The sequence below is a fragment of the Stomoxys calcitrans genome, chromosome 2 (genome assembly GCF_963082655.1).
Source record: "Stomoxys calcitrans chromosome 2, idStoCalc2.1, whole genome shotgun sequence".
Classification (NCBI taxonomy): Eukaryota; Metazoa; Arthropoda; class Insecta; order Diptera; family Muscidae; genus Stomoxys; species Stomoxys calcitrans.
In genome coordinates this window covers 182,473,145-182,490,775 of record NC_081553.1, presented here as the reverse complement: position 1 = coordinate 182,490,775, position 17,631 = coordinate 182,473,145, and the positions used below count along the sequence as shown (strand labels likewise).

Sequence of the window (17,631 nt, the reverse complement as noted above, 5' to 3'; positions counted from 1 at the left end):
CCAGTCTTCGTCAATGGACTATGTGGCCCCTATGGACTATGTGGCAAGATCGAGAAACGGGGACAAAGCTGGTCAACACCTGCTGCTTGCACATTTTGTCATGGCTACAATGCATTGCGTAAGGATGACACAAAAATTGAAGATTGACCAAACTGGATTTCATGCTAAACCATTCTGTCCAGTATAGATCTATCTCGCCTGCGCTTGACGTTAGTGACCCACACTTGAAATGAAGGGGGTAGCTGTCAAGTTTAAACTGCTGAGATAGAGCTATACAACGTTCTGGGTGGAAAAAAAGTGTAGCTATCTTCGGGATCTTGGGGAAGGCCAACGGGTTTGACATAAACCCTAGAAATACTGACCTGGTACTTTTCACCAGGAAGACGAAGCTCAGTGTTTTCAGGGAAGCTGTCCTGGATGGAAAAAAACTGTAGCTATCTTCGGGATCTTAGGGAACGCCAACGGGTTTCACATTAACCCTAGAAATACTGACCTGCTACTTTTCACCAGTAAGACGAAGCTGAGTGTTTTCAGTGGAGCTGTCCTGTATGGAAAAAACTGTATCTATCTTCGGGAAGGCCAACGGGTTTGACATAAACCCTAGAAATACTGACCTGGTACTTTTCACCAGGAAGACGAAGCTGAGTGCTTTCAGGGGAGCTGTCTTGGGTGAAAAAAACCGTCGCTATCTTCGAAAGCAAAGTATCTGGGTGTAATTCTTAAACTAAGCTGGAGAAGAAAAATTCGTTGGGAGGTAGAGAAGCGTTTTCCCTAAATCTGAGCTGAGGCTACCCCGTCTTTCATGGCATCTTCTGCATACCCGGATTGAGTTTAATTGGATGGGGCGCCGGGGCAGAAGTCTTTATTAAAATTCTTGAAATTAGGTGATCCTATAGGCTTTTGGACAGGTGCGGCAGAAGCTTGATTACGCCAATTACTCGCCTTGGGGACCACCGTAGCTCAGAGGTTAGCATGTCCGCCTATGACGCTGAACGACTGGGTTCGAATCTAGGCGAGACCTTCAGAAAAAATTTTCAGCGGTGGTTTTCCCCTCCTAATGCTGGCAACATTTGTGAGGTACTATGCCATGTAAAACTTCTCTCCAAAGAGGTGTTGCACTGCGTCACACCGTTCGGACTGGGCTATTGATACACTCATTGATATGTCAGAAGTTTTCCCCTGATGCTTAGTGGAATGTTCATGGGCAAAATTAACAATAACTCGGCTTGTGATATGGAGCATCATAGGCACTCAGTATTTGGCGTATTTGAAAATGTGCATGTGAGTGAATTTTCTCTCACGCAAAAAAATGTTAATCACTCACGACTCTTGAGAAAAATCACGACTCACGAAACACTCAGGACTCGCAAAACACTTTTTTGTCTTGTGCGTTTGTTTGGTTTTTTTATGCCGGGTACCATGCTATGCCCCTGTTCCTGTACCTTTTATTTTTCTCCATCTTCTTTTTTTCTCATCTACCTTCTTCTAGGACGAACACAATGGAACTTGGGTAACCGACGCGGGCGCTGGCATGATCATGAATTCAGCACGGGCTAACTATGAACACCGCACCGATTGGAATTTTTAACTCCGACCTGTGTGACGTTCAGCCGTATCATGAAAAACTCAGCTGAGAGGCACCGTGGCGCGACTACAGGTTGCGGATAATGGAATGTTCCAATGGTAAACGGGGTAACAGTGGTTGCAGTCTCAGAAGGAGGCTGGGTGGCACCGGCTCTTGTTTTAAAACTGAGTGCCTATCTTATTCCATATGACAATCCGAGCTATGGGCGCCTTTAAGGAAACAATGCCAACCATGCTCTCGTGGCTATGGGCCTACTGACCGGAACGAGCTTGCTCACCTACAAGAGCTTGCCGAGGATCACTACCTCCACAGGCCAGGCACGGGATAACAATGAGCACCACACAGGTTGGAGCTTTGAGCTCTTATCTGTGTGGTGCTCTTTGTTATAACGAAGAGCTTAGCTGAGGGTTACCGGGCGCATCCACAGGTTGCGGAAAGTGGAATGCTCCATACGGAGTAGCCGTAACTGCAGTCAGAGAGAGGCAGGGCGACACCGGGTTTTTGGCGCCCTTAAATAACAAATGAACATCATATTCCCGCGGCGATCGATCATATGGATCGGAGCTTGATCATATATAGGAGCTTGACAAGGGACGTCACCTCCTCATGCAAATGTGGCTACATCATCATGGACCCTGCCATGTCAATCTTCCCACTTATTTCACTTCATGATATCTATCAACAACTCTTCAACCCCAATCCTCACTATATTTACTGCGAAAGTTGGTGTCAAATCGCCGGTCAGTAAAATCTGGGAAGCAGACTAAGAAACCTTGTTGAATTCTTAGCCGGCCAATAAAGGGTGATTTTTTTGAGGTTAGGATTTTCATGCATTAGTATTTGACAGATCACGTGGGATTTCAGACATGGTGTCAAAGAGAAAGATGCTCAGTATGCTTTGACATTTCATCATGAATAGACTTACTAACGAGCAACGCTTGCAAATCATTGAATTTTATTACCAAAATCAGTGTTCGGTTCGAAATGTGTTCATTCACCGTAACGTTGCGTCCAACAGCATCTTTGAAAAAATACGGTCCAATGATTCCACCAGCGTACAAACCACACCAAACAGTGCATTTTTCGGGATGCATGGGCAGTTCTTGAACGGCTTCTGGTTGCTCTTCACTCCAAATGCGGCAATTTTGCTTATTTACGTAGCCATTCAACCAGAAATGAGCCTCATCGCTGAACAAAATTTGTCAAAATTTGAACACATTTCGAACCGAACACTGATTTTGGTAATAAAATTCAATGATTTGCAAGCGTTGCTCGTTAGTAAGTCTATTCATGATGAAATGTCAAAGCATACTGAGCATCTTTCTCTTTGACACCATGTCTGTAATCCCACGTGATCTGTCAAATACTAATGCATGAAAATCCTAACCTCAAAAAAATCACCCTTTAGTTAACTATGCAGCGTCAGTTGGCCTACACGCAGCCGATTCACGAAGATACGGTAGCAGAAACAGTAAACAGCTAGTGCCGTCCTTGGAGATCATGACCCAACAGTTTTGCAGCTACCTCCATTCGGTTTAGGATAGTACATCGTGAAAGATGCTGTTGTTGTAGCAGTGTATTGTACACTGAGGCGGCAACTCTTGCAGATGAAGGACTCCATCGGTTCAATCCGGTACATACAACCGGCTGCCATGGGATTGTCCTGCAATATGTAAGTTCCGCTTGTAACCAGGGACCGCTAGACACACTGCCCGGCAGTGTGTTTATTTCTTTTAAATGTGAAAATAAGCCCGACACGGGATAACTATGAGCATCACGCAGGCTGAAGCTTTGAGCTCCAATCTGTGCGGTGTTCTTCGTTATCAGGAGAAGCTTAGCTGGGAGCTAGGGGGCATCCACAGGTTGCGGTTAGTGAAATGAAGTAGTTGCGGACAATGGGCGGTATCGAGTGGAGAGTCTCGGTGAGAGGCCGGGTGGCACCAGCTCTTCCTTAAAAACTGAATGCCCATGATGCCCGATCCGACAAGGCGAGATATTGGCGCCTTTAAACAACCAATGGCTATCATTGTTCCCCGGAACGAGCTTGCTCGCCTAAAAGAGCTTAAAGAGTATCGCCACCCCCCCCCCCCCCATACAAATGTGGCTACAACAACAACTTGTTTATAGCAACCCCTTACTCCCATGCAAGTTACACAACTCACACTCCGAAGAAGTAACCCTGAACCAGGTCTCTATAAGCATACCGGAAAAATATTTAAAACCCCATTTTATTTTAATGTTTTTCTTTTATTTTCGAAATACGTTAAAATTCTTATGATTTAAATAATTGTAAACGCTTTCCAACGCCGTAGATTTTAAATGGGAAAACGTCTTCTCTCCTCCCCTTGTTTTTTAATCATCCTTGTGTACAATTAAGCATATACACATGGGTTTCTTTCTTTGCAAATCTTAAGTTATGGAAATACTAAAATCATGGATAAATTATTAATTAAGTATGTTAAGTGCTTCTCAGTTTCTATGATCATTAATCAATCAATTTTACCAATAGGAATTTGGGGTTGGTTTTATATCAAAGTTTTTCTTTTTTCTTTTTTTGGTTTTTCTTCTTCATCTTCTTTTAAAAAGGGGATACTGGCGTTATATCTTTTTCAATTTTTTTGTTGTAAAAGAAAATAAAAAGGAAATTAACTTTATGTAATAGTCACATAATCTTAAATTAAAATCTATAGAGTATAAACAAAAAAAAAAAATCAGCGTGTTTCAAGTAGCAGCATAGCACTCTAACAGAGGGCCATACAAGGAAATAATAAATGGAAGAGTAGATCATGATGGTGGACTGGTGGACTGCTAGCATAAACAAAATGTAATGGAGTAAAATTGTCTTCATGGCCTTAAACGGTGCCATTGTGTAGTGTGGTGCTGCTATGTGGTGTAGGTGTAGGGGTCTGGTCTGATCTTTAGATGCGTCTCTGGAAGGAATTGTTGCCGCCACCACCGCCGACACCAATGCTGCCACCCGAACTGTAGTTATTTCCTATGGGTCCACTATTGCCACCGTTTCCGCCTCCACCGCCGCTCTTAGATTTGCCATTGAAGAACAACTCAATGTAGCGCGAGCCCATTTGTTCTCGATGGCGCTTCATGGCTCTTTGAGCATCTTCGTAGGTTTCAAAGCAAGCTTCTGCTGTGCCGCTATGACGGTTCTTATCATTGTAAATAATGCGGACATTGGCTGGGCGTATGGGGTCAAAGAACTGAAATTTTAAGACAACTTACTTTATTAAAATGTTCCTCTCATAATATTTTACCATTACACTACCTTGAAGACATCATTTTCGAATGAACTGAATGGCAAGCCACGCATGTGTACCACATACATATCATCACCGCGACCGCCTCCAATTGGGCCAAAGTTACCACCGCCGCCGCCGCCGCCACCACCACTGCCGCCGCCCATGCTATTGTTGCTACCGAATCCGCCACTGCCTCCGCCATTACTATTGCCACCAAAATTACCAAAGTTTCCAAAGTTGCCAAAGTTTCCGCCATTGTTTCCACGATTGTTGCCAAAATTGCCGAAATCTCCGAAATCGTTATTTCCACCAAATCGGTTGAAACCGCCACCGCCGCCTCCGCTATTGTTGCCAAAATTGCCATTATTGCCAAAGTTTCCGCCTCCACCGTTGTTACCAAAGTTGCCACCATTGCCAAAGTTGCCGAAATTGCCATTATTTCCGCCTCCATTGCCAAAGTTTCCAAAATTGCCATTATTGCCGAAATTACCATTGTTACCAAAATTGCCATTGTTTCCAAAGTTCGGTAAATTGTTGAAGCCGAGGGAATTATTGGCGCCCGATCCGAAACCGCCGCCACCCCAACCTCCACCTAAGTGTAATAGGGGGAATATTAGAAAAAACCAAATACGACTTCTAAAAAGTAATGCTAATTTAAAAACAAGTCGAAAGTGGCTTTTTTGTGTTATTATATGAGTTTTCATGTTCATTTATGCTTCATTTATGTTCTTCGTTTTCATTTTTGTTTATTTTTTACATTTTAATTCATTTGGTTGTTGTGTTTGCTTATGTGTAAGTTTGAAATTTGTTGTTCTTCTTATTTTTGATGGCTACTACTTTTATTATTATGTTAATTTTTTTTTTTTTTTAATTTTTATTATCTATTATTTTTCATTTTTTTTTTTTTTCTTATTTTTTATTTTTAATTGTTTGTATTTTAATTTTTTTTTTTTAATTTTAATTTTTTTTTTAATTTTAATTTTTTTACTTTAAGTTTTTTTCATTATTATTTTTTTATTTTTTTTATTTTAATTTTTTTTTATTTTAATTTTTTTTTATTTTAATTTTTTTTAATTTTAATTTTTTTTTATTTTAATTTAAAATTTTTTTTATTTTAATTTTTTTTATTTTAATTTTTTTTTAATTTTTTTCTCTCTGTTTGATTTTCTTGTTTTTTATATTAATTATTCACCTTATTTTAATTTTTTTTAGTTCTTTTTAAATTTTTTTAATCTTCTTTTAATCTTTTTTTAATCTTTTTTTAATTTTTTTCTTATATTTTTTTAATATCGTTTAATTTTTTTTTTTTAATTTGTATGAATTATTTTAATTTCTTTTTTAAAATTTTTCAACTTTTTAATTAATTTTTTTAACATTTTATTTGTAATCTTTATTTTTTTAAAATTTTCTTTTATTTTTTTTATCTAATTTTATTTTCTTTATTTTTTTTTTTTTTTTGAATTATTTTTTTAATTTTTTTTTTGTTTAATTAAAATTTAATCTTTTTGCACTCTTACTTTATTACTTTAATTAATTCTTATTTTCTATTCCTTTTCTTTTGTTTACATTTTGTTTTTATTTTTAAATTTTTTATTATAAATATTTTTTATTTTCAAGTTTAAATTTTTATATATATTTTTTTTAATTTTTAATACTCATCTATTTTTAATTTTATTTTATTTTTTCTTTCTTTTGGATTTTTCTAAACTTTTTTATTTATTTTATACTTTTTTTTTCAATATTTTTATTTTTTTTTAACGAATGAATATTTCTGTTTGTAACACCTCGAAATATACGTCTCTGACCCCATAAAGTATATATATTGTTGATCGTCAAGACATTTTAAGTCGATCTAGCCATTTTCGTCCGTCTGTCTGTCGAAGGCACGCTAAATTTGAAGGAGTAAAGCTAGGCGCTTGAAATTTTGCACAAATACATTATATTATTGTAGGTCGGTTGGGATTGTAAATGAGCCAAATCGGTCCATGTTTTGATATAGCTGCAATATAAACCGATTCTTATTCTTATCCTATTTGGCTGAAATTTTACATGAATGGTCTAAATCGGTTTATATATAGCTGATATAGCTGCCATATAAACCGATTTTGGATATTGATTTCTTGAGCCGCCAGAGGGCGCAATTCTCATCTGATTTGGCTAAAATTTTGCATGAGGTGTTTTGTTATAACTTCCAACAACTGTGCTAAGTATGGCGCAAATAGGTGCATAACCTGATATAGCTGCCATATAAACCGATCTGGAATCTTGAACTCTTGAGCCTCTATAGGGCGCAATTATAATCCGATTTGGCTGAAATTTTGTACAACTACTTCTCCCATGACCTTCAACATACGTGTCAAATATGGAATCAGTCTATAGCCTGATATATCTCCCATATAAACCGATCTTCCAATTTTACTTCTTGAGCCCCTAAAGGACATAATTCTTATCCGAATGGACTGAAATATTAGACAATGACTTCTAGAATGTTCAGCATTCAATTTACTTATGGTCCCATTCATTTCATATTCATTATTCTTTGTTTGCCTAAAAAGAGATACCGCGCAAACAACTCGACAAATGCAATGGTGGAGTGTATATAAGATTCGGCCCGGCCGTACTTAGCACGCTCTTACTTGTTTTTTTTTTATTATTTTGTTTTTTATTATATTATTTTGTTTTTTATTATATTATTTTGTTTTTTATTATATTATTTTGTATTTTATTTTTTTTTTTGTACTTATTTTATTTTTTATTTTATTTTTTATCGTTTTATTTTTTATTATTATATTTTTCATTATTATATTTTTCATTATTATATTTTTTATTATTATTTTTTATTATTTTTAATTTTATTTAATTTTTGTTTAGTTTTAATATTTCAATAAACTATTATTTTTTTTTTTTTTTTTAATTTTTTTTTATTATTTCGTTACTATTATTTTTTATGTTATTTTGTTTTAATGATTTTCTTTTATTTTTTTATATTTTGTTTTTTTTTCTTTATTTTTTTATACATATTTTTTTTTTAATTTATTTATTTATTTATTATTATTTCTTCACATTTTTATATTTTTATTATTTTTTTATATTTCTAGTTTTTTAATTATATTTATTATTTTTTTATATTTTTTTTATATTTTTATTTTTTTACAATTTTTTTTTTATTTTTTTATAATTTTTTTTTTTATTTTTTTATATTTTTATTTTTTTTTTTCAATATTTTTTCCTGGTTTCCTAGATCGCGATTTCGTTTGGAAACACCCAAAATAGTCGGTGAGATATGTCAAAAAGGTATGTCGTCTAGGTTGAAACTATTCTCTTATTTTTTTATTTTTCATTATTTTTTATATTTTTTTATATTTTATTTACCACTTTTTATTTTTTGTTATTATTTATCTTTTATTTTTTTTTTCGGTTGGAACCACCCAAACTTCTCGGTAAGATTTGTCAATATTTGGAAATATGCTCCTATTATTTTTTGTATTTTTATTTTTATATTTATAACTTTTTTTATTTTTTAATTTTTAAATTTTTTTTATTTTTTAATTTTTTTTATTTTTTAATTTTTTTTTATTTTTAATTTTTTTTTATTTTTTAATTTTTTTTAATATTTATTTTTAATTTAATATTTATTTATTAATATTTTTATATTTTATTATTTCTTATTATTTTATTATTATTTTTTATTATTTTTCATTATTTTTTATCATTTTTCATTATTTTTTATTATTTTTTAATATTTCTTATTATTTCTTATTATTTTTTTATTATTTTTTTTATTTTGTTATCATTTTTGTTATATTTTTATTATTTTGTATAGCATTTTGTTATTATTTTTTTTTTATTCTTTTATTATTTTTTTTCTATTTTTTTATTATTTTTTTCTATTTTTTTATTATTTTTTTTATTTTTTTATAATTTTTTTTTTATTATTTTTTTTAATTATTTTTTTATTGTTTTTTTAATAATTTTTACAATGTTTTTCTTATTTTTTTAATCATTTTATTTTTATTTTTTATTTATTTTTTTATTTTCCATATTTTTTTTATTTTCCATTATTTTTCTTTTATTTTCTATTATTATTATTATTATTTTTATTTTTTTATTATTTTTTTTATTATTTTTTTATTATTTTTTTATTATTTTTTTTATTATTTTTTTATTATTTTTTTTATTATTTTTTTATTATTTTTTTATAATTTTTTTATAATTTTTTTATTATTTTTTTTATTATTTTTTTTATTATTTTTTATTATTTTTTTATTATTTTTTTATTATTTTTTTATTATTTTTTTATTATTTTTTTTATTATTTTTTTATTATTTTTTTATTATTTTTTTATTATTTTTTATTATTTTTTTTATTATTTTTTTATTATTTTTTTATTATTTTTTTATTATTTTTTTATTATTTTTTTATTATTTTTTTATTATTTTTTTATTATTTTTTTATTATTTTTTTATTATTTTTTTATTATTTTTTTATTATTTTTTTATTATTTTTTTGTTATTTTTTTATTATTTTTTTATTATTTTTTTATTATTTTTTTATTGTTTTTTTATTATTTTTTTATTATTTTTTTATTATTTTTTTATTATTTTTTTTATTATTTTTTTATAATTTTTTTGTTATTTATTATTCTTTATTTTTTTATTGTTTTATTATTTTAGTTATAATATTTTTATTACTTAGTCTATCATCTTTTCATTATAATTTGTTTTATTATCTCCTTTATATTATTTTTTATATATAATATTATAATTTATTTCGTTTGTTTTTTTTTTATTTTTTACATCCTTTAATTGTTTAATTCTTTCATTGTTATACACCGCCGATCTTTATAAGCCTCTACAAAAAATAATTGCTAATAATACTTACGATTGTTTCGACTGTTGCCACCAAAATCGCTGTTGCCGCCACGATTGCTGCCACGATCTTTCAAATCATAGGGAGCCATTCGACCATTGCCGCTAACGGTACGTTTCAATTCAGCAATAGAACTGCGGAAAATCTCAATATACCTAGAGGTGAATAATACACAAACAAAAAGACAAGAAACACATAAGTAAGAAATATTGGAATAATTTATTTTTTCTTTTTTTTTGTTCTTGATTGATATCAATTTTTTTTTAACTGATGGGCAAGACTATTTTGCCATAGGTATAAAAGAAAGGCGCTGCGCTTCACTTGTTGCAGTTGCAGAGGAGATGGAATATGTACCTCTCCTCTCTCTGTTGCAAGTTGGGTGTGTGCAAATATAATTCAAGCCCAATCTAACGAAGAAAGAGAAAAAGCTTTGAGAAAAAATAATTTTGCTCAAGCGCCTTTGCAAATTGAAAGTTTTTGTCTAAAAACCATCATTTGATTGATTTATTTCTTACTTTAATGTATGTTTATGGAAAAGAATTGTATGTATAGTATTGGTGATTAGTAGATTTTTGAGAAAAATATTATAATTATTAAAAACAATAAAATTTCGTTTTTTTTTATTTATTTATAATTTTTTTTTTATATTATTTTTAGTTATGTAGTAGTAAGAGAACCCACCTGTGCCCAATTTTTTCCCGATTACGTCCCAAGGCTTGTTCAGTATCATCCTGGCTTTCAAACTGAACAAATGCTTCCCCAGTAGCACGACCCCGTCTGTCCATAACGAATACAATGCCCTCCCGATCCGCTTTGATTTCCAACCCTGCCCAATGGTAATAACAACACAAGAATAATAACAACAAAAACTTAAACCAACATTGTTTTCTATATATAGGAAAATTGTTTTGAAATATTTTTTTTGTAAATTTGCTGCAAAATTTTGGGTTTTTTCATTTTTTTTTTTTTCAATTTTTATTTGCATCAATTCAGACGACATAACATTTCTGTTGGTGACCTGAATCAAATGTTTCAGTTTTGTTTGTTTTTTTTTTTTAGTTTAAATATTACAACAACTAAAATTGCTAACCAAGGAAGAAAAATTAAGAGAAATTGTTAGGAGGTTTAAACGTTTTTCTTTGGATGTTTTTTTTTGTATTTTTTTATGAAGCCCTGGTTTGAGAGGTTTATGCTCAAACACGCGCAAAGACAACACAGCAAAATGTGCCCACCATTCAATGTGGTTCCCATTTCCTAAGAAGAGGGTTGGTGTATGGTCATGTATGCATGTTAAACACTTTGCCCAGAGCTTTATTGTATTTTTTAAATAATATTGTATTACTTGGAAACGTTATGCTGTTGGCATTATTACTTACAAATGAAGAAAACATGCACTCTTTTTTTACAATTAAACTTTTAAAAATAATAACAAACTACCAAGAAATTGAGCAACAAAGTGCCCAGGAAACTTACCGCTGAAAAACTCTTCCACCTGTTGTTCGGTAACCGAATATGGAAGACCTCGTAGTTTTACTACATATGAGTTGCCATGGTTGGTGGTTTTACGCATGGCTTCTTTGGCCTCTGATGCATCGGCATTGAAGACTAAACAAACAATAGAGGGGAATATGATCAAAAGTGTTTATAGTTGTTATAAAATCAACTTACCCTCAATGTAACGATGTCCCATTGAGGCATTATTCAATTTGAGTGCAGCAGCAACATCCTGTTGACCTTCAACTTCCACATAGGCTTCACCAGTATTTTTGCCATCCCATCGGCTGGTAATCAAATGTATACCCTCTGCGCCGCCAACTACATTGACATTCCGTAGAAAACCTAAAATTTCTTTATGTGTTGCCGACCATGGAAGGCCACGCAAGCGAACATATTTGGGACCACCTTCGTCATTATCCCCATTATCACCATCATTGTCATCATTTACATCCTGATCATCTTGATCATCATTTTGTGAGCCATTCTCATCTTGAGATCCCTCACATTGACTATCTTCGTAGTTTTGGCTGTCATCATTCTGATTATCATGATCGTTGGACATTTTGATTGTGAGCTAAAGATGAATCTGAAAGGAAATTTTTATGCTTGATTAATTGAAAAAAAAAATAACAAGAATTGGCGAATATAAATAATCGTTAATCCCTCCAGCCAGGCCTGAAACGTTTGGTAGCGAATTATCTGTGTGGTCGTCAGTCATTTGTGGAATTTAGGGTTAGGAAATCGAAGCAGCGTAGAGTGAAACAGGGAGTTCCCCTAGGCGGGGTGATACTTCCGGCACTGTTAAATTTCTACCTATCTTCCATTCCAACCCCTTCAACGTACACACTGGCGATTTGCATTGATATCGAGGGGGCGTTTAACAACGTGCGGACCAACACATTGATCCAATCCTTAGACCAGTACCGAATGGACCGGGTCCTTAGACTGGTTAAACCATATAGTAAGGAACATGCGGATGAAATAAGAGTCCCATGACATAAATATAAGGGGGAAAGTGGTACAAGGCACGCCACAAAGGGGGCATTTTATCGCCACTGACTGGAAAGGAATTTGAACCCGCAGACGATGTTATAATACTTCTTAGGGGTAAGGATCCGAACGAGCTATGCAGAAGGCCCGAAAAGGATGGCGTATGAATGGGCTAGACACAGGGGTCTTAATGGTAACCCAGAGGACTCAAATATGCTTGTTCACGAGGAAGACGAAGGTGGGGCAAATTGACGCACCACGTTTCATCAACAAAACGTTTTAGATATCTGACAAGGTCAAATACTTAGAAGTGATCTTGGATAGGAAACTTAATTGGAAGGAGCGTACTGAGAAGGCTCACAGATGGTGGGCACTATGTAGGCTCAAAATGGGGCCTGAATCCGAGGATAGCCCACTGGCTCTATAGAAGCGTGATTAGAACAATACTTATTTACGTCTCAATATTTTGTTGGGCAGCTATGGAGTAAAGGTGCAACATAAGTTTCAGAGAACGTTGTCTTGGCAAAGGCGGAGCGATGAGGACCACGCCCACCCGGGCACTGGAGACTATACTAGATATTCGACCCGTTGACATACAGATTAAGTGTGTGCCAGCCACTGCGGCCATGAGACTTAAGGCGATAAGAGAATGGATTGAGAATGGGAGCAGCTCATACCATCGCGGTATAATCGAGGCAACGATAGGGATAAGGAAGGGAAGAGGTTTCCGGTCGGATACCAGAGATGAACCTTCAGGTTGAGTGCGAGGCACTGCTGCCAGCAGCACAGTCTTGTATTGACGGAACTCTGATATTGCCATCTGGGAGATCATGTTTAACGGACTGATTGCTCCTGGGGGTCTACTTTGAGAACCCAGGGACTGAGATCTGTTTTAGTCTGCCTGACCATAATATGGTCCTGCAGACGGAGATCCGGGCGATCACGGAATGCGTGAGATGGTGCGAGGACGTCGAGTGTGCAATAACAACCAGGAGTGAAATGTTACGAACAGTCTTGTAGTGTAAGAAAGAGATTAACGCCTTCTCTGAGGATGGCACAATCCGCATCGTTTGGGTGAAGTGGTCCTTGGAAAACGATCGCCTCCCATTGCACCTCAGAAAATTGAACTCCCCCGGCAAACCAGAGTAGTTCTGGCTCAATTACGATTCGGCAGATGTTGCCGCCTCAACTCCTACAGAGCAAGGATTGATGCCGACGTGCAAGACGAATGTCCCGTTTGTGACCAGGGACCATACGACACACGTCACCACCTGTTTAGCTGCCCAGCCAGACCCACTCGACTCAGACCCAGATCCCTCTGAAAGCATCCCATCAAAGTCGCAGAGTTCTTGGATCTGGATACTCAAAAAAATCAAGCAGACGAAAGGTAGAATACAACACATTGCTACAACAACAACAACTAAACAATGAGTTTATGAAGGCACCGTGATGGTCAGTTTGTAAGGCCTTCGCCACAGACACAAAATGCATATGAAACAGACATGATGACAGAGAGAAAGAGGGCTGGGTAATAAATTTGTTTGAAACCTACAATTCAACGGCACTGAATGGCATATCGTCTAATATGATATAAAGAGCAGGACCATATGCCATTCAGCTTAGTGACGGAAATGTGTCCAAAGAAGGCCAAGATACTCCCCGTCCTTCGCCTTGAAGATCTTGGAGAGACTATATGACTTGAACATTTAACAGCCTCTCGTCTAATCATTGTTAAGGGACAACAAGGGGCATAATGTCTTAGAAATATGTAGTGTGGGTGACAAATTCATGTCAACCCTACAAGTAGAACAGATGGCATTCTGCTTGCTATCATAGCAGAACTAAGGAGAGGACAGTACGCTATGAGGGCAGGAAAGTACCTCAGTTAAATATTAGGAGCTGTGTATTGCTGGACCATTTTTCGAATGGATGGCAGGTTTACAGAGTAGTTTACATCCCAAAAGCGGAAAAACGAGCCACTTCCTTTACAAGGAATGCAGGCCAATTAGTCTTTCGTCCTTTGTCTCAAAGGCCCTGAAGAGACTATTGGAGGCACATTGAGGCACGGTTGAAGGTTGTTGGCCGCGCTCTCTATCTTCTATTTCTGATCTCTTTAGACCTCATTTAGGGGACAACAAGGCAGCTGTCTGGATAATCTATGAACATTGGTTATATTTGACTAACATCTGAGCCGTAGCATCCTTCCGGAAAAAGCTTAAAGCTTTCAGGGAACCTGTCCTCTCTTGACAAAAAATTAATTAACTGGAGAAGAGATGCCGAGGAGAAAGTTAAAAGAAGACTGAATGCGCTCTACTCCTATAGCAATTTGATACAAAGCTGTTGGAGGTTTTAGACTAGTAATGTTGGAATGGATGTTCACGGCGATGGTTCGGCCGATAGGTAAAAGCTTATGAATTTATGATCTGGCGTAAGTGCCCTCCACAGTATGACGGAGGAGAAGGTACAGGGTACCGCGGCGATATTTCTCTCGAACACAAGGGGAGCGCCACACTGTATTCCATACTGAAACTAAAACCTTTGCACCTATATATTAGGTGTGCGCCAAAGATGAGGTAGTATCGTCACGAATGGGTCTAAACTGAATTGGATAGAGGTGATAGTCTTTATTGAGTTTTCAGAAATTAAGATGTCATATAAAGCGGGTGTAGCATCCTTCAGGGGAAGGTCTTTGCGGTCCGGAAGGGTCTGGATAATTGATGCGATCGGACTATCACAATATACGTTTACAGTCAAGCGGCGCTAAAGATCTGGCCTTAGATCGTGTGAAGTAAAGACAGGTTTAGAGACGCAAATAGATACTACGAACATTCCCGGCACGGGATAGCTGTGATCACTACAGAGGCTGGAACGTTGAGGTCCTAACTGTGTGGTGTTCATTTTATCACGAGTTTAGCTGCGAGCTACCGGGCGTCTACAGGTTGCGGATATTGGAATACTCTATTCGGAGTAGCTACAACTGCAGTCGCGGACAATCAGCGGTATCGAGTGGAGAGTCTCAGTGAGAGGCCGGCCGGCACCGGCTCTTGCATAAATACTGAGTGCCTATGATGCTCGATATGACAAGGCGAGCTATTGGCGACTTTAAATAACCAATGGCTACCATTTTACCGCGCCGATCCGTCCTTTGGACCGGAACGAGCTGGCTCACCTATAGGTGCTAGACGAGGATCGCCACCTCCACATATAGACATGTGGCTACAACAACAATCATTCCTTGGTATGACACAACCCTTTTTAAGGCGCGAAAAGGTGTGGAAAATGAAGCTGTAGATTACAAGGCAGCTAAGACTCTGTGACAGAACTTGAGCTACAACGGAGTACGTTTCAATGTCGGGACAACGCGCATATAAAGAGCGTACTTTTGTTTATGAGTAGGAATTGGAGTCGGTTAAACTACTTTAGTGTCACTTGCCCTGCAATTGCGGAAAATTACAAATGAAGCCCTCATTTCGTGCTAGAATTCTCTACAGGCACACAGCAAGACTACCGTAGAAGCATGAAATGACTGACTGAAAGACACACTAAACTCTGACTGAAAAAAACTCTTCTCCGTCCGACTGGCTCCTCTTGTTCTTATCATACGCAATGTGTTCGCTGCCTTAATACGGTAGAGAGAATCGGCTTGTCTAATTAAATGGATTAACCCAGGATCATTTTTGGTCAAGGAATTGTTTTTTCTGCGCATATTTACGATTAAAACTACAAAAGAAACCAAAAATAAACACTTTTCCCACCCTTAGAATATGGTGGATGATTTGGAAAGGATAGAAATGCTGACAAAAATGCATTTAGTTTGCTAGGAAAATGACACATTAATCTTTCGTAGTACTGGCACTTTATCCAGCATGCTGAAGTGAAGTTGATAAATCGATGTCATAGGGGGCAATTCGCAAGTGTAGACATTGTGCCTCATACCCCCTTGGATTGACTTTATACTCACTGTACCCGATTGGAGCATTTTATTCTTTTGAATTCATCAAAGTACCTTGCGTGGAGTCGAATAGAAACTTATTTCTAAAGCCACCACCTACGCTATTAGCCTAAAGAAGCTTATGGTCATGGTTTAACTAGTTATGGCATCATAACTAGGCAAGACTAAAATAAAAGAATATCATTTTACAAGATTTCAAGCAAATTTATAAATGAAGCGGCATTGCATTGCCATCTAAACAGCTTGGCTTGCCTTTTCGTTTGGCCGTATACATTTTTATCCATTTGGTAAAATACTCTGCTATTATCCACAAATGACATGTGGTGTAAATAATTAAAAGGGCTGATGGAAACCACACGTAAGCAACAAATCTTCTTCTTCAAATGACTCAAGACGAAATTTACTTTAAAGACAGGCAAACAAAGAGGTGGCGGTGGCAATATTAAGCCCCAACGTCAATGAGAAAAAAAATCAATCCATCGTACCCCCACCCAAACAAGCACAGGCAGATATAGCTACTACCCTAAGTATCCTTTCCTTCTCTATACTAAATATACATACACACGCACGCAACAAAGAAGTCTGAGGGCGTCAGGTCATTAGAGAAACCGGTAATTGCAGTTGCAAAAAAACAGCAGCACCGGTACAAACTTGCTCCTAAGCTAAAATTAGACCAGCTACTTCCTATGGAATTGATTAAAAACAACTTTTTCTTGAAACTACAAGTTCTTGTAGAGCAAACTTGTGGTTTTAATGACAAAAAAACGATATAAAATACCAAGCACGCCAAATAAAGACGCCGCCATTTTGGTTTTCATGGCCTTGTTTTTTCGCAACACCAAATATACACATTTTTTTCTTCAAACATTCTTTGCAAGTAAAATGCACTACTAACTTCAAGTGGGTTTTAAATTGTTCTACTTACCGCTTGTTGAGAGTTTTTAACAAAATTAGTTTATTGACAAAATGCCTTTAAATTGCAGCAAATTGTTATAGATTTCTAGAAATCACAAAATATGGTAGAAACTCCAAAGACGACAAGACGCGATACTTTGACAGACGGTGTGCTTGAGTTGAATGCGGTGAAAATCTATCGTCTTGCGTAGAAATCGATTTCGATTGCATCGATATGGAAAATATGGGGAATTTACATGACACATCATGATGCGTGGTCATTGCAATGGGGGCTTTACATGGTTCAACAAGGTGCGTGGTCATTGTATTGTATTGGTGAAAATAAGGGAAAGTCGTGGCTGAAAATCAAAATCCTTAGATGATTTCGTTGATTGGATACTATGTTCGCTTTTCGCCGTTGAAAAGCCATGTTTTTCACTATAACTTTTTGAACGATATACAAATAGCAATTTTATCAAAATTTTACTATAAGTAATGAGGGAAAGTCCTGCTGAATGAAATCAGCATATCTATTTGTCTTAAAATCTGTAATCTAAAAAAAGTAATAGATGAAAAATATCGCAAAATCT

At 35.4% G+C, this 17,631-nt stretch overlaps 1 protein-coding gene across 2 annotated transcripts; it reads right to left on the bottom strand.

Annotated features, from left to right (window-relative positions):
• Nucleotides 1-3,811: 3,811 nt before the first annotated feature.
• On the bottom strand, nucleotides 3,812-17,235 carry LOC106085926 (heterogeneous nuclear ribonucleoprotein H3). 2 transcript variants are annotated; one of them, XM_013250412.2, is made up of 7 exons: nucleotides 17,073-17,235; nucleotides 11,377-11,791; nucleotides 11,182-11,313; nucleotides 10,390-10,534; nucleotides 9,721-9,863; nucleotides 4,866-5,431; nucleotides 3,812-4,800 (listed from the first exon to the last, which is right to left on the bottom strand). In XM_013250412.2, the coding sequence occupies exons 2-7, from the start codon at nucleotides 11,765-11,767 to the stop codon at nucleotides 4,504-4,506; spliced, it is 1,674 nt and encodes a 557-aa protein (XP_013105866.2). In that variant the 5' UTR covers nucleotides 11,768-11,791; nucleotides 17,073-17,235; the 3' UTR covers nucleotides 3,812-4,503. The 2 variants fall into 2 exon arrangements, with proteins under 2 accessions (XP_013105866.2, XP_013105867.2); XM_013250413.2 differs by having other exon boundaries at nucleotides 4,866-5,284.
• Between the last annotated feature and the right edge of the window lie 396 nt (nucleotides 17,236-17,631).